Source organism: Astyanax mexicanus, chromosome 2, assembly GCF_023375975.1.
Source record: "Astyanax mexicanus isolate ESR-SI-001 chromosome 2, AstMex3_surface, whole genome shotgun sequence".
Classification (NCBI taxonomy): domain Eukaryota; kingdom Metazoa; phylum Chordata; class Actinopteri; order Characiformes; family Acestrorhamphidae; genus Astyanax; species Astyanax mexicanus.
Genome location: NC_064409.1, coordinates 19,681,486 through 19,702,443, shown reverse-complemented (window position 1 = coordinate 19,702,443; position 20,958 = coordinate 19,681,486). Strand labels below are relative to the sequence as shown.

Genomic DNA, 20,958 nt, shown 5'->3' with positions numbered 1-20,958 from the left:
AAATAAGCAATAACAGTACGATTAAGTTAGTGTAGTAAATACAGTCTGTTCCAGCCAATGCTGTCAATCCTGCATTCATAAGCGTAACCCCGCCTTCTTGTGATATAATGTAGCAGAATAAGGTTAGAAAGAGAAAACTGACAATAAAAGCATAAGGGAAAATGAACTGCTGGATTAAACACTAAATAGGGAAATAAAGAGGTGAAAAATAAGATAGAAAATGGGTGGAGCTGTATTGTCATTGAAACACATGGGAGTCGGAGGAGCTACACATCATTTTGCCACCAGCAATCAGAGGATCTAGACCTGTAGTGGCTGGTTTCACTTTTAAAATATAGTTTTGGGCTGTACATGTTTTATACAGTTATTGCTTCCACAGCAGCTAACTGAACAACAAATACACATAATGAAATTTAGCTTTATGAGAACAGAATCTAACAATGTCCCAAGATTTTTTATTTTTTATTTATACTCTCTCTCCATCTCTCTCCCTCTCTTTCTCTCTCTCTCTCTGTCTCTCTCTCAACAGAGATAGTAAAGTAAGATATATAACATATTCTCCAGATGCCCTCTTGACGAATCCCCACTTTCTCGTCCCACAGATGTGCAGCCGCCCAATTACTTTTTTTTTTTACCACGTTCACTTTCCAGACAAACAGGGCAATTATGGTCAAATTACGGCCGCAGAGATGCGTTTGTTTGTTTGTGTTTACTCCCCCAACTGCTGACAGACACATTTTCATTTATTTTCTTTACCAGAAAACACTGTTGAGAGTAATCTATATTTAATGCACAGCTGTTTTTGCGGGTCTGAATAAAAACACTCCCAAATCAAATCATCCTCCGTCAATTCTGGTCCAATTGCATTGCCCTGTCTTCAGAACAAAGCTTTAAAAAGCTCTAAAAAAACAAAGCTTCTGCTAAATTTTGTCACAGTAAATCCATACCCATTTATATTTAAATGCAGATTGTTTTTTCCATGTTTCTTTTTTTAAATAATTTATTTCTAAAATTATCCAATGTTTTCCCCAATTCGGAAGGCCAATTACCCAACCCACTCGTTAGGACTCAGCCTAGCAATTTCACTAGCGAATTCCCCAGCACTGTGTGAAATCAGCCATCTATCCACCCAGAGAGAGCATAGCCAATTGTGCTCTCTCGGACTCCGGCTGCTGATGGCAAACAGCATGACCCAGCATTCAAACCAGAGTTCCTCTCCAGTCATAGTGGCAGCGCCGCACTACATAAGTCACAAAATTACATAGTTACAGATTCTAAATCTAAACAGGTATTAAATGTCTATAATATACCAGAATTTACCTATATTTGTATGTGGAATTCTGCAGTGTAGTGCTTCCTGCTTTTGGATGTTGTGCGTACAGTTCACTATACAGGGAGTACAGAGTTTTTAGAATTTTTTTGAAACAGCAAAAAAAAAGAAAAATTGCATGTCTTGTGATAATTAAACCCATGTGCATTTTCCAGTTCTAACAGCAGGTGTGGAGCTCTGCAGTTATTGATCAGCAGGATGTTGGGCGATTTTCTGTACTACGCTCCAAGTTGCACACACACACACACACACACACAGGACTTTGCACTGAACACATATCATTTATAATTATTTATTACCTTCTGCTTTGTTGCACAGCATTATGTTGCATAATCAAATTTTGCACATTTTGTACTTTATCTCTATTTGGCATCATGCCACCTGATTAATTCTTCATTTCTGTTCTGTCTGGTTTAGTATATATGTGTATATACACACTTTATTATTTGATTATCGCTGTATATATTTCACAATAGTCTTATTTTATGCATATTTACTATACCCTTGTATTTTCAATTTTCCTTCTAATACTATATATTGTTGTTGCATGCAATTATGCAGTTTCCAAAGCATTTCACTGTGTATGACTATGTAAATGACAAATAAACTTTGAAACTTGAAAAAGCAGTTTTTATTCACATTTTTAAGTACTCAACTCCAAGTATACACAATACTTAAGTCCATAAGTATTTGGACATTGGCACATTGTCTTGACATAATCCTTTCATATGCAAAACTGCCATCAAAGAAAAAAGTGTAGATTCTAATATTGAACTATTTTGGAACACATATGGAATTATAGAGTAAACAAAAAAAAGGGTTTGGCCTTATGATGGCCTTAATTTGGCACGTTTTGCATTTTGCACTGTAGCACTTACACTTACACTCATCATCATTTTGCCTTTTCCATATTTTCAGTCTTTAAATATTGCATACTAGTGCATCTCAAAAATGTTGAATATCATTGAAAAGTTACTTTATTTCAGTAATTCAGTTCAAAATGTAAAACTCATATATTATATACATGCATTACACACAGAGTGATCTATTTAAAGCGTTTATTTTTTATTTTATTGTTGATTATTATGGCTTACAGCCAATGAAAACCCAAAAATCATAGCAATTTGAACTTTTGGCAGTGTGGGCAGTGTGCCAAGTCCTGCTGGAAAATGAAATCCATATTTCCATAAAAGTTGTCAACAGAGGGAAGCATCAAGTTCTGTAAGATTTTCCAGGAAATAACTGCACTGAGTTTGGACACTGACAAAAGTACAAACAGGTCTTATATAATATTCAATTTTTATTTTTTTTTAGCTTTTCTGAGAATATAGGAGTTTAACATTTTAAACTAAATTACTGAAATAAAGTAACTTTTCAATGATATTCTAAGTTTGTGAGATGCACTAGTTTATTAACCAGCCTAATTAGAACCTTTGGAAACTCCTTTAAGACAGCTAGAGAACCATTCCAGGTTCTACCTCAGTCAACCGACAGAGAGAACATGAACAATGGGTAAATATGGCATCAATGGAAAAGCTGCTACTTTGAAGAGTCTCAAGTAGGAACCGTGTTCTGGCTTATTTAAATTTTTTCTAATTATTACATCACTCTACATGTGATCTCATTCATAGTTCTGGTGTCTTCAGTATTTACGTTAAAAGGCATAGTACCTGTATCTTCAAGACATGCTCTTGAATGTGGTTGAGCATTGTCTTGTAGGAATAGTTCACAGGTGGTACAGGAGGTTTAATTGGATTTTTACCTATGCATAGACTACACTGTTCTTGAGTAACATTTCTGCCACGTCAAACACCAGTTACTAACATGGTTCCCCAATGCATGCAGATCAAGAAAATAAGTGCTACTGTACCTGAGGGTCCGGATTGGGTCTCTCCTTCAGTATCAGGTGGATGGAAAAACCAAGCCAGTCAGAAATGTCCAAAAGTCCAAAACACTGAAACCAAAACCCTTATTCCAGAAGGGCAGCTGACCAGTCCTTCCATCTGCATAATACAGAGCCAAAAGAGACTGGCCCAGTATCCCAGTCTCTCTCTCTCTCTCTCTCTCTCTCTCTCTCTCTCTCTTTTCCTCTCTCACCCATTCAGTGGTTGGGGCCCCAGTCCCCTGGAAGGCCCCTGGCTGCTATTGAGCCACAGAGTTAATAAGCTTCGACTTGTTGTCTGATATGATTATTCCTTCCCCACAGTATCAGCCCAGGGCCAACTGGGCGGAGCCAGGCTACGGGTTATGGTTCAGGGCGTGTATGTGTATGTGCACACATATGTGTGTGTGTGTTTGTGTGAGATGGTGTCTTATATTTGTTTGTGTATATCATCCTCAGCTTGTGCATGTTTGCCAGCTTTTGCCAGCCCGGTTGCCATGGGAGATGCTCTCAGAAGAAAACTCCATGCGCGAGGAGTGAAAGAGCTTGTTGAATTTTGAGAAATCCAGCAGGCGACCGGCCTGAACCACAGCACCATGATGCCGGCCCCCACAAAACGACCCTTTAAACACATGATTTCTGCCATTAAAGGCACACTTTGCAATATTTTTCTGTCAAATAATGTGTTATAATGGTACAGATGACTGGCTGCTCTTTATTGCCCATTATTTCTAAGATTCTAAGATTCTAGAAAAGCTGTGGAACAACAACTTTGCTCTTACCTGTAAAGAAACCAGAACTATGAAAAATTCCAATCTGGATTGAGGCCTCATCATAGCACTGAGACAGCTTTAGTTAAAATAACAAACAATCTACTTCTTGCCGCCGACCAAGGCTGTGTTTCCCTACTGGTACTTCTCTATGTGAGCGCAGCCTGGTTATAGCTAACCTAGATAACTTCCTTTCCATTGGTTGGCGATTTATTAGAAATGTTGCTTCACAAGTGAAGTTCATTCCAGGAATGTATATTTATTTTACTAAATAACTCAGTATTTGGTTCAGATTTGGTTTAAAGTGATTTTTACAAAAAGCTGCAGAAATCAGAAACTAGCTCACTAACACAAGTTATAGTCACATTTGCTAGCCACAATTTTGAGGCTAGTGTGTCTGTCTAGAATAGCATTAACTGATGACCATAGAACAGTAAAATAAAAAAAATAAATTGTATTTTACTTTCAACCATGCAATACACCAACCCTTTTCCTTTGTCTAAATGAGTCACCGAAACAAGAGAGTATCAGTGTTCAAATGTTACACTCACCAGTGTGCTGTGCCCAAAAGAATCAACGGCAGCTCGACAGTGTACATTTTCTCCCCAATCAATCCACGATTCAAAAAAACTATTGTGTGTGAAAACAAACCAGCAATCAGTTGGATCAAAATGTAGTTGAATAGACATAATGGGCCCTATCTTACATCAAGCGCAAGGCAAGTTGCAATGCTCATGGGGCCCATGCACCCCAACTTAACATACATGAACAATAAACAGAGTACACAATAAAATAACATTGCTGTTCCTGTAAATTACATGCTTGCTCACCTTCACAGCATTAACGTGCAGGTCAGTTTCCTCTGCTGAGAATCACAGAAGCACTGCGCCATTACTATAGCAATCTGCCAAAGTCAGAGTGCACCTGGTTCTTTAAGGGAATGGCAAGTGACATGCTGACTGGTTTATGTCGCATTACGCTCAAAGCACAATCATTATTAAGTAAAAAAATTAGTATATGCCTTTTGTGCGTTTCATGCCACATAAGGCATACTTTTCCCATTGTTATGATAGCAAAGACACAATGACACGCAATACACCAATTTGCATGGTGCGAGGTTGATGGCTCACCTGTAGATCACTAAAATAGGACCCGAAGGTTCAAAGGCATTCAAAAACCACCTATAACATAGCGACCACCTAAGAACACATCACATCCAGCCAGGAAGCTTTTAGAAAAGGCATTTGGTTTCTAGGAGGAGCTCATTATCACTGGGTTGTTTTCACACACAATAACCTTAACTCGAATCATGGATCGATTGAGCAATCCCATACAACAATTTTCATTGTTGCATGGGGTTTAGTTTCATAAACGCTTCGACTACCCCTACAGGACAGAAGAAAATGTACACTGCCGTGCAGCTCTGCTATGGTGTTGCTATGGTATCCCAGAAAGTTGCAGTGGTAAGGTTTAGTGGTTGGTAAGGTATGGCATTGTATTTTATTTAATCAAATTTTATTACCACTGTAATTAAACAAAAAGAAAATTATTATAACAGCTTCTTATTGGGGGGTCCTTTAAAAGAAGACAAATTTTTGGTGCACGTCTTGCTGGCGCATCTGTGACCAAGACAGCAAGTTTTTGTGATGAATCAAGAGCCACGGTATCCAGGGTAATGTCAGCATACCACCAAGAAGGACCAACCACATCCAACAGGATTAACTGTGGACGCAAGAGGAAGCTGTCTGAAAGGGATGTTCGGGTGCAAACCCGGATTGCATCCAAAAAACATAATATATATATATATATAAAAACAACTCAATATTAAAATACTGGTGCTGTTTACTCTGGGTGGACTGGCCATCACTGCAGTCACAGAAAAGTCATCTCTGAGCATTTCTATTGATCCATTGTTCATGAAGTTGTTTCATGTGTCAGTGATAATATACCCTCATGATATATACTGCTCCATCATGTAATGCAGATCAGTGCAGCATGCTCTGCGCTGGGTGTTGTAATGAACAGGCTGTTGGTGGATAAATAGACAGCAGTGGTGGAGATGGCGGTGTGTGAACAGACTGTGAGCCGCCGGAGGTGGAGGCTCTGAGAGAACGCTGCAGAAAAGAAGAACAGTAGCATATGTCAGTCATCTCTCGCTGCAGGGAGAGCCCAGTCTCCGGGCCATCAGCTCCCTCCTTCTGCTTCTTCTTGCCTGCCTGGCTGCCAAATGAGCCATGTCACCCAGCTCTGTAGGCCTGAGATGTGTGTAGATGTCTGGGTATGTGAGTGTGTGTGTGTGTGTGTCAGAGATGAGATCTAGTTTAGATCAAAAAGAAAGAGAGATAGATAGTCCTCATTCCAATCATTCTCCACATACCTATACTTACATTTTTAAGATAGACAAAGACAAAGATAACCTGAGTAAACCTAAAATGCATTTTTTTAAATGATCATTTAATTTATTAAGAAGAACAATTCTATTCAAACTACGGAAACTCAGAGCTGCCAAGCCCTAATATATATTTGGCTCAGTATCATGTAATTACGCGAAAAGTTTTACGTTATAACTAATATATTTACCATGTTATAACGTGATACTTATCACGTTATTTCATGATATGGAATTATCATGTTATTTCATTATATGGTATTTTCACGTTATAACAAGAAATTATCGCGTTATTTCGTGATATGAAATTATCACGTTATTCCGAGATAAGGAACTATCATGTTATTTCATGATATGCAACTTTCACGTTATTCTGAGATATGCAACTATCACGTTATTTAATGTTAAACATTTATCATGTTATTTCATGATATTAGGCCATTCAGCACTTCAACACTTACCAGGTTCAGTGAAGGAACATGGCTCGTCTGCATGACTTAATTCAGTTCTATTTCAAGCTTGGTTTAAGGCATGGTGGAATTCTACAGTTGTTGAGCACTGTAGCTGGAGGCGACGTGAAGTGAAATGGAAGCGCGCTGGCTTGGCCGTGTATCAAAGTAAAACCATATTGATGTTTTGACGTTATAACGTTAAAATATCATGAAACAACTTGATAAATGTTTATCACAAAATAACATGATCATTTCATAATTCGAAATAACATGATAATTTCTTATCACGAAATAACATGATAATTTCACGATATAACGTAAAAATACCATATCATGAAATAACATAATAGTTTTGTATCACGAAATAACGTGATAGATATCACGTTATAACGTAATAAATATCACGTTATAATATGAAACCTTTTACGTTATTACATGTTACTGAGTCAAATTATATTTCTATGGCTGGCAGCTCTACGTTGCCGTATCAAACCAACCTGGCCCTGTGAAAAAGTTTAGTTTAGTTTAGTTTAGAAGATTTATTAATTTCATTATAAACAAAATACATTTTTACAGAAGAACAAAATATACAAATCACAAATAAAATGAAAGGCAGCAGAAAGAAGAAAAAAATCTTATAATAGCTGCCCCTTTTATCCCAAAAATAATTAAGAACAATAGTAAATTTCCAAACAAACAAAAAACAAATAAAAAAAAACTAGACAAAAAACATCAAATCCTTCTCAAACAACAGTTTATATAGTTACACATTATACTATTTCATATTTTTTATACAGACCAGCTTTTATAATTTTTCTAAACACACACATTGATCTAGCATTTTTAACGTCACTCATTAAATTATTCCATAATTTTATTCCTTGAATTACAGGACACCGCTCCTTCAGACTAGTTTGAAATGTAGTTTTTACAAACATCTCTATCCCCTTAAGATTATAACAACTTTTTCTCTTCACAATTAAATTGGATGTTTGAACTTAATATATTTTTTATGAGCCTTATACATGAATAATAAAATATAAAAGTCAACTAAATCATAGAATTTCAGTAATTTCAACTGATAAAACAATGTATTTGATGGATGACTGTAATGTTTTCTGGTGATAATTCTTACAGCCCTTTTCTGTAGAACAAGAATAGAATTTGTAGAATTTGTAATTGTTTTACACGCTTTTCCCCAGACTTCAATACAGTAGATTAAGTGTGGAACAATTATAGCATTATACAATATATCATTAAATAACTCCCTTACTTTGTAAAATAATGCAATAAATTTAGCGATTGTTGTTTTTAAATGATTTATGTGTGGTTTCCATGTCAGCTTTTCATCAATGATGACACCCAGAAATTTCACCTCACTGACTCTACAAATCTCAACACCATCAACTCTAAATGGAATATCAATAGTTTTCTTTCTATTAATGAATATCCTATAAGTATTTGCCCCTAAACAATAAGCAATAAGTCATATCCATCACATCTCTTTCAGATCTCTCATTGGAGGAATTATTCTCACTCACTCTTCTTTATGGAACTATTTCAATCTAGCCACTTCAGGCAGGGTTTGAGCATGACCAGCCTGTTTAAGATCACGGCACAGCATTGTAATCAGACTTTGACTAGGCCACTCCAAAACCTTAATTTTTATTTTTTAACCTTTCAAAAGGTGAACTTGCTAGTCTGCCTTGAGGTCCATGCTCAAGTATGCCTGAGCTTAAGATCACAAACTGATGGCCAGACATCCTCTGGTAGAGAGCAGAATTCATGGTTCCATCAATTACAGGTCCAAAAAAAAAGTGTTTCTAATAAAGTGGCCAGTTAATTGAAACATGACAGATGTTTCTTATAAAGTCCCCATTGACACATTGTAGGTTTTTCTGATTAAATGACCATCGGGCAGAAGTGCAAGGTATGTGTTTCTCATAAAATGGCCAGCGATTAGAAGTTAAGAGCAGGTATTTTTAATAAAGCAGCCAGTAAGCAAAACTGCAAAGTAGGTGTTTCTAATAAATTAGCAGATGATTGGAAGCTTAGAGTATTGCTTAAAAACATGTGTAGTTAAAAAGTATGTGTAATAAAGTGGTCATTGACTGGAAGTTCGAAATAGGTGATCCTAATGATGTGACAAGTGAGCAGATGTGCAAGGTAGGTGTTTCTAATAAATTGGCCAATGAGTCGAAATTTAGTTGTTATTAAGTGCACATTTAGCAGAACTTCAAGGTAAGTGTTTCTAATAAATTGGCCAATGATTGGAAGTTTAGCTAGCAGAACTGCAAGGTATGTGTTCATGATTGGCCAATTATTGGAAGTTTAAAGTATGTGTTTCTAATAAAGTGAACGTTGGGAAAAAGTGCAAGGTAGGCGTTTCTTATAAACAGGCCATTGACTGTAAAGACAAAGTAGTTGTTCCTATTGATATTAATAGTTAAGAGATGAGCAGGGTAGGTGTTTCTGATAAAGTGGCCAGTGATGAGAAGTTTAGAGTACAGTATGTGTTTCTAAAAGTGGTCAGCAAGAAGAACTACAAGGCTGGTGTTTCTAGTAAATTGGCCAAAGATTTGTGGTTTAGAGTACAGTATGTGTTTCTTATAAAGTTACCAGTTAGCAGAACTACAAGGTAGGTGTTTATGACAAATTGACCAATCATTGGAAGTTTAGAGGATGTGTTTCTAATAAAGTGACCATTGGGCAGAAATGCAAGGTAGGTGTTTCTAATAAATTGGTCATTGATTGTGAGTTCAAAGTAGGTGATCCTAATGATATGACCAGCAAGCAGAAATGCAAGGTAGGTGTTTCTAATAAATTGGCCAAAGATTACAGGTTTAAAGTACAGTATGTGTTTCTAATAATGTGACCAATTAGCAAAACCACAAGGTAGATGTTTCTAATAAATTGGCCAAAGATTACAGGTTTAGAGTACAATATGTGTTTCTAATAAAGTGACAATAGGTACCAAAACTTCTAGGTGTAGGTAGTAGTTTCTGATAAATTGGCCAGTGACTGGAAGTTTAGAGCAGGTGATGCTAATAAACTGTTCGGTCAACAGAAGGTCATCGTACATATTTTGGAGTCTTTTTGTATTTATAGCTATAATAAGACTCCCAGCATGCTTTATTTTGTCCTGTCTTTTTCTGTGGAAACATGATTTACTCCCTAATGTCTGAAGACACTCAGGATGACCTCTGGTCCTCGGTTAGATCCTTGAGGTTTCATCCTCCTCCAGGGTCCTGTGGCGAGACAGACGTTGGCAGGACGACTGTGACGGTGGCACTACCAGCTTTCAGCTTCTCCTTTGATTAGAACTGCAGCAACCTTGGACACTGCACGTCCTAATGATAGAATTGGACAGCTCTCATAATAGCAATCAGCAGCCTGGGCTATGAGTAATGCTGGGACACTGACCAAGGACACGGGTCTGTTTCCACGGCCGGCCGCTCGGGCGTTTGCATTTTTATAGCATGCAGAGCAGGAGCCGTAACCCCGGCTCACGGCCCGACGCCACCGCTAAAGCTAATAATCAGCATTATTGACTGAAAAATCCAGTTTTGTGAGGATGTTTCTATTGCTTCTTCTTGTGCTTCTGCTTCTGTATCTCTTGTGATATTTATTCTCTCTTACACACATACACACATACAGTATACACACATACATACACACACACAAAGAGATTCAAATGATGATACAGAAGTCTGCCTACACCCACAGCACATTTCCCCATCAATAGCAAATCAGAGGTGATTGGAATTAGGTTTGTCATTCAGCACAATCGTTATGCGACGAGCGCAGAATTGCAGTTGTCAGAGCTAGTTTTCGTCACTCGGTGCTGTGCCCTCTAATCAATAGAGGCTAATTATGCCTTCATATGCCTGCACTCATCACTCAGTAAAGAAAAGAACAATTTAAAGCACTGCGTAACTCCAGAAAACTTTTTAAAAATTGAAGAAAAAAAATAAATAAATAGTGAAAATACACTGACATGCCATGTCATGCCAAACCAAGCTTAAGAACATGCATGTGGTATTTGTCTTGTATTGAATGTGAATGTGATTTTTTTTTGCTAGGGACGCTCAGGACATCTGTTTGCATGGACATTTCTAGCCAGACACTGCCGGTCACAATCATTACCACACACTGCTCTGTCCACTTGGAGCAAATAATTTTGTGACTTGCAAGAGGAAGAATCCGGTCACGATCCAGGCAGCATGGTTCATTTAACCTCATATGGGAACGTTCCATTTCTACTTTGCTTTTCTGCACCATGATACTTCATTTTTAAGTATTAAGTATTTTAGGAGTTCACGCAAGCCTTATATGGTCTTAAATGAAGACACCAGGGCTCTCAAGACAAGTTTTGAAGTTTGGTGGGAGTGAGACGTGGGGTGATGCTGGGGTGCGCGCAGTTCTTCTTCAGTTGTTCAAGGGGGGGGGGGGGTGGCTGGGGTGCGCGTGTCACGTCCTGGCCTTGTCTCAAGTCTCTGTGTGTTTTCCCCACGTGACCTGTGCTCCTCTGTGTCTCCTGTCTCAGTAGTTTTCCACCACGTGTCTCACTTGTAGCTCCGCCCCTTCCCCAGGTGTTCCCACTTCTAGTGTGTTTCCTGTTTGTTTAAATAGATCCCCTTTGCCACTTGTCCCTCGTCGGTCTTCGTACTAACCCCTGTTGTTTTGTCTCTCCGGTTTTATTCTGTGTTTCATAGCCCTAGTTCTTGCTCTGTGTTTATTTCTTGTTTAGTTTTCTAGTTTCTTGTTTCTTCCTCGTTTCCCCGGTCCCCTGCTTAGTGTTTAGTTCCTTGTTCTCTCCTTGTATATATCCCTGCCTTGTTTAGCTTAGTATTTATTCCGTTCCTCGTTTATTTCTTGTTTATTCCCGCGCTCCTTTGTTCCCTGCTTTGTGTTTATCTGTTTATTTCTAGTTCCCTGTTATTTTCCCTTGTTTACGCCCTTGCCCTATTTAGTTTATTTATCCTCTGTCTAGTTTAGCTTCTTGTTGTATTTCTTTGTTTATATCCCTGCCCTGCTTAGTTTTGGTTATTCCTCGGTTGTCCTTGTTAGTTTCTAGTTTCTTGTTTATCCCTTGTTTATGTTCTTAGCTCTGTTTTGTAATGCGGGACCAGACGGGAGGCGGACGTAAAAGCGGTTAAGACAGACTTTAATGAATAATAAGTAAACAAACAAACAAACAGGGGAATAACGAATAAGTAAACGTACATAAACAAACAGGGAAAACCAACAAAGAGCTAAGCTAAACAGAAAGTGACTAAACAGGGCTAGGGAAAATATACAAAGGAATAAATACGTAAATATGTACAAAACCAGGAATAGTAACAAACTAGAGATAAACAAATAATACAAACTAAACAAAGAACTAGAAACGTGGAGCAGGGCAATAACGAAACGTGGCAAAACTATGGCTAGGACGTGACGAGACAGACAACGTTGGAAGGTGCAACGACCGACCGCAAACGTAGACTAACAGGTACTATTTATACTAAACATGAAACAATGAACACCTGGGGAGACAGGTAACGAGGGGCGGAGCTACAAATTAGACACTCGTGACGGAAAATTACAGGAGAAACACAGGGGAACAGAGCGAGACCGTGACAGAAGCCCCTCCCTAAACGCGCAGCTCCCGAGGCGCGTAAAAACGAACCCCGGGGACCAAAGGCGGGGAGAGGCCGGGAAACACAAGAGACGAGACCGGGGACTTAACATGGGGCAGAACAGGAGACTGAACTAAAGACCGGACAGGAGACTGGACAAAGAAAGGAGACTGGACCTTGGACATGAACGGAGACTGGACATTAGACTGTACACTGGACAAGACAGGAGACTGGACGGGGAACTGGACAGGGGTCGGTGAATGGACAAGGGGCATGACTGGTGACTGGACTGGACTGGACAAGGGAACAGGGACAAGAAAATTAACCGGGACAGACACGAACACGGTCACAGGGACAGGTACACAGAAACCAGACAAGACAGGAACAGAAACACAGACCGACACAGGAACCAGAACAGGGAGCGACAGGGGTACAAAATAAACTTGGGGATGCCCAGGACTGGCTAAAGTCTGTGGTGTGGTCGGTGGGGCCATCCTGGGCACAGTTCTAGGGGTGAGGTCCGGGGGCCTTGGGGCAGACCTGGGTAGACGGGGCCTAGGGCCAAACATAGTCCTAGGAGCTGGAACTGGTGTGGGTGTGGTGACGGGTGCAGCTTGGACAGGCGCGGCGGCGGGTGCAGCTTGAGCAGGCGCGGCGGCGGGTGCAGCTTGGGCAGGCGCGGCGCCGGGTGCAGCTTGGGCAGGCGTGGCGGCGGGTGAAGCTGGCATCGGAGCTGGAGCGATAGGCACCACTGGCACAGGAACATTGGCGGTGGGCACCGCTGGCACAGGAACACTGGCGGTGGCGGGTACCGCTGGCACAGGAACATTGGCGGTGGGCACCGCTGGCACAGACACAGGAGCGGTGGGCACCGCTGGCACAGGAACATAGGCGGTGGGCACCGCTGCCACAGACACAGGAGCGGACTTGGAGACTTGGGCTGAAGGAGATTGCATGGAGATGAGGGCTGCTGAAGAAATCACAGAGACTTGAGCTGAACTCACCGCAGTGTATGCAGATTCCGGGGTGGTGCGAGCAGGGGAGTGTAGTGCCGTTGCCAAGGGAACCGCGGAGCGGAGAGCTGCTGCTGCCACGAGTGACTCGAAAACCCGGACTGGATCAGCTGATTTGCCGGACGAGTCTGGAGTAGGAAGCGCGGAGCTGCCGGTAGAGTCCAGCGCAGGGGATGTGTCAGAGCGCGGCTGTGCGGCCGCCGTGGAAGCTGGATCTGCAGCCCTCGGAGAGGTGAGCGCCGTTGCAGCCGGAGATGAGAGAGTCGTGGTAGCAGGGGATGCTAACTGAGTTAGCCGCGCCGCCGAATAGAAGGCTGGAGCAGCAGCCGCAGGAAAAGCTAGCAGGTTAGTCGCTGAAGCTAGCTGAGGAGCCGCTGAAACGGAGCGCGCCATGGGAGGCGGGCAGACAGAAGACGGCGTCTTGAGGACCGGCGCTGCTGGAGATCGGTTTGGGGCGAGGGCTGCCTCATCCAGGAGATCGAGTGGACTTCGGAAAGCCGGGTGCAGAACAGATCCCGGAGGAAGCGGCAAGCGGGCTCGCGTCGAAGGGTAATCCTCATCCTCCGAACTAGACGCGGCAGATACATAGTTCCAAAAGTCCTCATCGCCATCTGCCATCTGTGGCGTGTGAGCGTGTGAACTCGCTGAGGTGCGTGTGTCACATGCTCAAAGCGTGAAACTTGAGAACACTGGAAGACACTATCCGTGCCATATACTAGTCACATGACAATATTACGCTCAATTGATTGAAAACAAGAAGGCAGGAATCCCAGTCAGATGTTTCTACAGCCAGTGCAGATTGAGTTATTTGCTTACTGTAGAAACATTTTGTTATATTTTGACTAATTGGGTCCTTCTGTTGACAAATGACAAAGATAACTTTTAAATGTTAAAATAAACTACAGTCCCCACATGAGGACATTAGTTTATTTTAGTTACAAACTTTAGTTTTTATATGTTAGGTCTTACTGTCACATTCTGGTCCTGTTCTGTATCTTTCCCAGTCTGTCTCTGTCATTTCGGCCCTACTGTCTGTTTATTTTCCCTTGAGTTCCTGCACGTGGCTTTGTGTTGAATGTTCTCACCTATGTTACCCCAAATGACTGTAATCTGTAGCTCCGCCCCCTCATTATCTGTTCCCCAGGTGTCTTCTATTTCCTAGCCCTCCATGTGTATTTATAGCCCATTGTTTCTGCGTTTACTTTGTCTGTCTTTGTAGTTTCTATATTGTTATCTCGTTTATTCTCCATCTCTTTGCTCTCTTGTTTATTACCCTAGTTTAATTCTTGCTTGTTTATTGTCTTGAGTTTAGTTTTAGTTTCCTTGGTTGTTTTGTTAGCCTCCCTGTTTGTTTATGTTTCCCTGTGTTTGTTTTTGCTTATTCAGTTGTTTCCTTGTTTTTTTTTTCTTTGTTTAAAAAATAACTAACCCTTATTACCTGCATTTGCGTCCCCCTCGCCCTGCTTCTGCACAGTCCTTACTAATCTCAAATAGTTAGGAGAAACTAAAAATGCACACAACACAAAAATGTGGGTCTCTCACAGTACCTGAACCTGCATTATTTACATGCATATCGGTCTTATTAGTCAACAGCAACACATCGCGATAACACACTCCCTCTCGTGTTCTATTGCTTAAGTATTATACCACAGTTAGTTCTGTCCCTGCAATGTGATTGGCTGAGTGGTATTCTATGAGTGCCGTTATCAGCCGGTAATGCACTGCAACTGAAGCTCTCCATGTATTACTCCACCACATACAGTTAACCAAGCAACAATGCAGCGCTTACAAGCCAAACAGCGCAGCTACAAACAGCACAGCAATGGAACTATTTTAACTCGCAGAGTGTTTATAACCAACCAGATCTTATTTTCTCGTCTTCTTACACTCAGAATCTTTCAATAAACAGTGAAAAAGGAACTGTGGTATAATCGCAATGATACACTCGAGGTTTGTTGCTATAATGTGTAACATTGGCACTGCAGTCCCTCTCATGTATTATTGCTTAAATATACTAATGATACAGAGTTGCATTAGCTTTGAAACAGCTTTGAAACACCCACCCAAGCCTGTATAAGTTGTAAGGTAATATCTTGTGAGTAAGAATAATTAAACACTGACTAACATGCACATGGTAAGGTGACATGAATTATAATTATTTCGTATCCAGCTGTGAGTGAGGCCTAATAGTGGGTGCCAGATGGATGAAACATCCCCTGATCCACACTGTCATGTGTATACAAGGAATACTAGTCATTACCACCTACAGTGGACAGTGCAGTGGATAGTAATGATTGTGACCAGCAGCATCCATATTCAATGAAGAGGCATCACACACATACTGTATCCCACAGGTCAGTACATTGTTATTTAGCTTTAATGGTAAGAGGCAAAAAAAAAACAGATTATAATTTCTAATGTTGCTGTAGAGTGAAAGAAGTGTCAGAGCTCCTGCAGTACAGAGGCGTTCCTCCATCTATTCTCCACACAGTCGCATTCTTTCTCTCAACTTCTCTTCATTTTTATTCATGCAGTGCGCTCTTATCTGTCACTCCACCGCTTCTTCATTGGTCCTGAGCTTCAATCTACTTATTATTAGTCCCTCAGTCTGCTCTAATAATGCTGACAGTGGAGATGTTGCCAGGGTAATGGAAGATACAGCATTTTTGTCTGTTCATTATTACGCTTCTGGACACTTTTGCCCATATTTGAGGCATTTTTTATACTCGAACAGGCCTACAACTTGGTGAAAATTTACAAGTTCCATAGAGTCTGGGCTTGGGTGTGGTTCAGGAGCTCCACAGCGCCCCTAAACGTCGGCATTGGCAGAGATAAAATTTGTCTAATATGCACCATCTTTGGTACGCTCATTAACCTTCTCATTAAGAACTATGATCACTTGGTTTTATTTGACTCAGTCCAACAGGAAGTCGGCCAGTTTGACTGGAAGTCACAAAATATAAAGTTCCCGTGGTTTTTTCGGGGGGTGGGGGGGTGGGGGGGGGGGTTATGATGTTCAAAAACTGTGAAAAACTTTACAGGCCTATTTGGCATAGGCTGTCCTTTGATCTAAAATTGGAATTTCGTATATTTGTGTTTTATCAGCTCTATTTTATATGACATTTATGGAATGCTTGAAAACTCTTGTCAATTGGCAAATTCAATAAGGCCTCAAAATGATTAAGAAATATTTAGTTGTTTTTTCATAAGTAGCTAGAGGACTCCACAGCGCCCCCTATTTTAGGCCAATAAATTAGCTGTGGCCTTCTTAAAATTTCTTCAATATGTTCAATTTTTGGTAGGAGCAAACTTCTCCTAGGAAAGTTGTCAAATTCTCTTGGTATTTGACAAAAAAAGAGAGATAAAGAGACAGACAGACAGACAGGCAGCGCGAGCAAAGGAGAGAGAGAGAGACAGACTGACAGGCAGCACAAGCGAAAGAGAGAGAGAGCGAGAGTGAGTGAGTACGAGCGCCTAACCCTGCATTCACATTGGAAAGCGACGTGATGGTGTGTGGACAGTGTAAATGAACCTGGTTTCTGCACGCGCTCTATACTTGTGTGCTTCAACTTCCAGTCAGAGCTAAACGTCTCAGTGCAGGCTATGGTCTAAGTCAGTAGCGAGTTGCTAATAGCAACAGTGCAGCAGCTACACTTTCCTGGTTGTGTCCATTGGTTCCACACGTCTCCTATAGACTGCCTGTGTACCGTGTATTCTGCATGCGTTTGCCTGAACCGAACCGTGGCAGTTCGTAGAAAATATAAAGTACCCTACTCAGTACACACATATCCTTCTACAAAATCATTAAATACATGTAACAGGCTTTATGGATGAATGTTTGGGACACCAACTCATTCATTGTTTCAAAATGATTTTATCTTACTTTTTATTGAAAACAAGATTAGCTTTCTTCTTGGTTTTTGGAGCATTGCTGTTCTGATTTGATTGCATTTTGCCACAAGAGTGTTATAGATGTTGTAGATGTTGAATGTTGGATGATTTCCACTTAAACTCAATCGCAACTGTTCAACTTGTACCAAAAACAGTGGATTTAACCATATCATTCCAAAGAACACAGTTCCACTGCACCACAGATCAATACTGAAGGCTTTATACCCATCTAGCCAACATCTGGAATTTTTGCTTCAGAAAAAAAATGTGTGTGCATTTGCACATCTGTGTCAGCAATGGGTGGAACTGCAAGTAGCCTAATGAATTCATTACAAGGGGTGTGTACAAATATTTAGATAAGTACTGAATATCAGTACATAACCTAAATATCAGTAAATAACCTGAATATCAGTACATAACCTAAATATCAGTACATAACCTGAATACCAGTATATAACCTGAATATCAGTACATAACCTGAATACCAGTATATAACCTGAATATCAGTACATAACCTAAATATCAGTAAATAACCTGAATATCAGTACATAACCTAAATATCAGTACATAACCTGAATACCAGTAAATAACCCGAATATCAGTACATAACCTGAATATAAGTACATAACCTGAATATCAGTACATAACCTGAATATCAGTACATAACCTGAATATCAGTAAATGACCTGAATATAAGTACATAACCTGAATATAAGTACATAACCTGAATATCAGTACATAATGGTCCAATACAAAGGATTTATGTGGTATGAAGGTCATTGTACAGTATAACATTTATTAGATTACATTACATTAAATTTATGGCCAATAGATTCATTAGGAGGGACTGAACTATAAACTAAAATGATTAGCCATTGCGTCATACAGCTAAAAATGGGTCTCTGATTCCTGTAAGTATGTCAATGACATATTACATCACACTTCATTGGTTTTCCAGTAAGTGATGGATATTTACCACACACACATTCCATTGTCCGCTTGGGCTTGGTGTTATTATCTACTGGCATTAATTCTCTGTATCTGTGTCAGCAATGAGTGTAACCTGAAATAGAAGGGGTAAAAGGGGTTTCCACAAATAGACATGCAGTGCATTTAACACAGTATTATAAAGAAAATGCATGAAATACATGTCCGCTGGTTTCTCTTAAATGCTGTTTTGCTTCTATTGGAAATTCATGGGACACAGTGCTACTTTCTGTCCCATCATATTATGAATGGAATCATTTTATGAGTATAATTTCAGCTATAACTTTGCTAATAAACTGAAATATTTATATATATTTGCTCTGATATATCAATTCATATCCTAGTACAGATATGTGTGAATGTGCAGTACATTCTTATATCTTATATCAGGGGTGTCCAAACTACGGCCCGCGGGCCATTTGCGTCCCGTTTCCTTTTTTGGAGCGGCCTGTGAGGTATTTTAGAAATAGAATGAAAGTTGGCCCGCTGTTAAGCAGGTTTTTATAATGCGAGATTCAAAGTTCGGATGCTAGGTGTCAGAAACAAGCCAAAGAGTCTAAAAGCGGAGAGGATGCACATTTCTAGCGCAGAAAAACGGGCAAAAGAGTCTAAAAGCGGAGAGGGTGCGCATTTCTAGCACAAAAAAACGGACCAAAGAGTCTAAAAGTGTAGAGGGTGTTCAGTTGTTCTGCAGAAAAAGGGCAAATGAGTCTAAAAGTTGGCGTAATTAAGGAGTTTAATATAAAGAGACATCATGAAATGAAACATTAATTTGAAAAATCTTAGTTTACACAACACTGTCAAAGATAAAGATAGTAAGTCAAGTAAAATGATGTGTAAATGAAAGTAATCAGGAAAATGTATTACTTAAAATGGTATATTTCATTATTTGTTTTATTACAGAGTGTGGCCCGTGACTTCAAATATATTTCTCCTTCTGGCCCCCAACAAAAAAAAGTTTGGACACCCCTGTCTTTTATCATTATTATAATTTCATGTCATGTACAGTGAAATGATTGCACATATTCACCTAATTCACCCTCACGTCTGCTGTTCTTGGCTCCTCTTTGGATCTGTGAGCTAATTCAGGTCATGGTTAGAGGCTAATTTAATCAATGCCTGGGTAATTGCAATGCACTGGTCCCTACAGTTCACTGTTGTGCATACTGTAGATCACAGTCTCATATTCTTGCTTAAATTTTATTTATTAATGCTTGGACAAGTGCTGTAAATCCGGTACAGTAATGAAGCCATCTGCAGTGAGAGAGTAAGCGAAAGGGAGAGAGAGAAAGAACGAGAGCAAGGTTAGCGAGAGGGTGGTCACGTTCGATGCTTTGATGTACGACCCACCTGATATACGACTCACCCTTCAGAAAATCCGCTTCTTCAGCAAAAGTCTCTCCGAGGGGGCTCGTTCAGGAGAATTCCAATTTCTCAGCGTTAGTCAGGCCTCGGGTAGGAAAGCGTCCAGCTGTGAGTGAGCTGGCAGTGCAGTCTATAGTGCACACTTTTAGTGCCTACTAGTGAGAATAACGATTTTTAAGATGGTCCTGCATCTGACTTTTCATGTCCATAGACCACATACAAACAGAACGCTTAAGAATCTTGGTGAAACTTGGCGACAATAGGTAGAAAAATGTAAGCACTAGCAGCATTAAGACCTGAGAGACCTACACAAACCACAGAGAGGGACAACCAACATTTTCCGCCATGTGCAGTGAACCAACAACCATAATTATGGACATTTAGTGAGCAATGATCAATGAGTCCTGTTAGTGCCAGCACCATTGGCAGACGGCTGCATGACATGTGATTACACGCACACAGACCATTACAACAACGTAACACTACATCAATGATCCCAAAGACTTTAATGGTGTCATGCCAAACTGTCATGGAGTTACTCACGTTTGATACTTACTAGTAAAAAGAAATAATTTTTAAAATGGTCCTACATCTGAGTATATTTAGTATGTGTGAAAAGGTAAACTCAATTAAATGAACAAATGTTAGCTTAGCTCAAAAGAAGTTGTGAGGGTAACAGGCTATCCAACTTCAACAGTAATACATTTCTTTTTAATTTAAGACTTTTCTTAAATAATTTTCCACTAACAAGCTTCAGTGGTAGACTTACCATTATACAAACACAATGCTTAAGAATCTTGGTGAAACTTGGTGGCAGTGGGAAGAAAGTAACAAGCACTAACAGCACAAATGAATAGCAGTATGAAGGAGACCTACACAATCCATGGAATGGGAGGACTAACCGATTGTCCGCCATGTGCAGAGTGACCCAACGGCCACAATTGTAGACATTTAGTGAGCAGTGATGCCATCATTTAGTTACGAGTCCTGTTAATCAAATTAATGTTAAAATGTTAGTGCCAGCACCATTGGCAGACGGCTGCATGAGTGGTAGACTTACCGTGCATCATACATACAGAATGTTTAAGAATTTGCAGAAGAAAAGTACCAGTGGATTCATTAATATACCTGATGTGCATAGTAATACACCTTTTGTCCATAGTAAAATAATAGTAGGACTCACTATGAATAGGCCCTAACAATATACTGCTTAGGAACAGGATGGCTAATGCAACATTACACCAGTAGTTCAGCTCCT

At 40.1% G+C, this 20,958-nt stretch overlaps 2 protein-coding genes across 3 annotated transcripts in view; both read right to left on the bottom strand.

Annotated features, from left to right (window-relative positions):
• slc6a1l (solute carrier family 6 member 1, like) overlaps positions 1-3,483 on the bottom strand; it is a 37,533-nt gene extending 34,050 nt beyond the window's left edge. The window contains exon 1 of one of the 2 annotated variants that reach the window (XM_049473805.1): positions 3,201-3,483. The gene's annotated coding sequence lies outside the window, so the exon portion shown is untranslated. The remainder of the gene's footprint in view (positions 1-3,200) is intronic. The other variant, XM_049473804.1, reaches the window with a different exon arrangement.
• Positions 3,484-3,667: 184 nt separating this feature from the next.
• Positions 3,668-14,075, bottom strand: LOC125798978 (uncharacterized). The gene is made up of 2 exons (XM_049474317.1): positions 13,130-14,075; positions 3,668-3,834 (listed from the first exon to the last, which is right to left on the bottom strand). Exons 1-2 carry the CDS (start codon positions 14,073-14,075, stop codon positions 3,668-3,670), a joined length of 1,113 nt encoding a protein of 370 aa, XP_049330274.1.
• Between the last annotated feature and the right edge of the window lie 6,883 nt (positions 14,076-20,958).

Bases quoted from the DNA above. Each gene is read 5' to 3' on its own strand.
- LOC125798978 (XM_049474317.1), bottom strand. From the start codon at position 14,075: ATGGCAGATGGCGATGAGGACTTTTGGAACTATGTATCTGCCGCGTCT. The intron at 3,835-13,129 runs GCGCCGCGCCTG...ATGTGTTTAAAG, and splicing joins GCCTGCCCAAGCTGCACCCG to GGTCGTTTTGTGGGGGCCGG.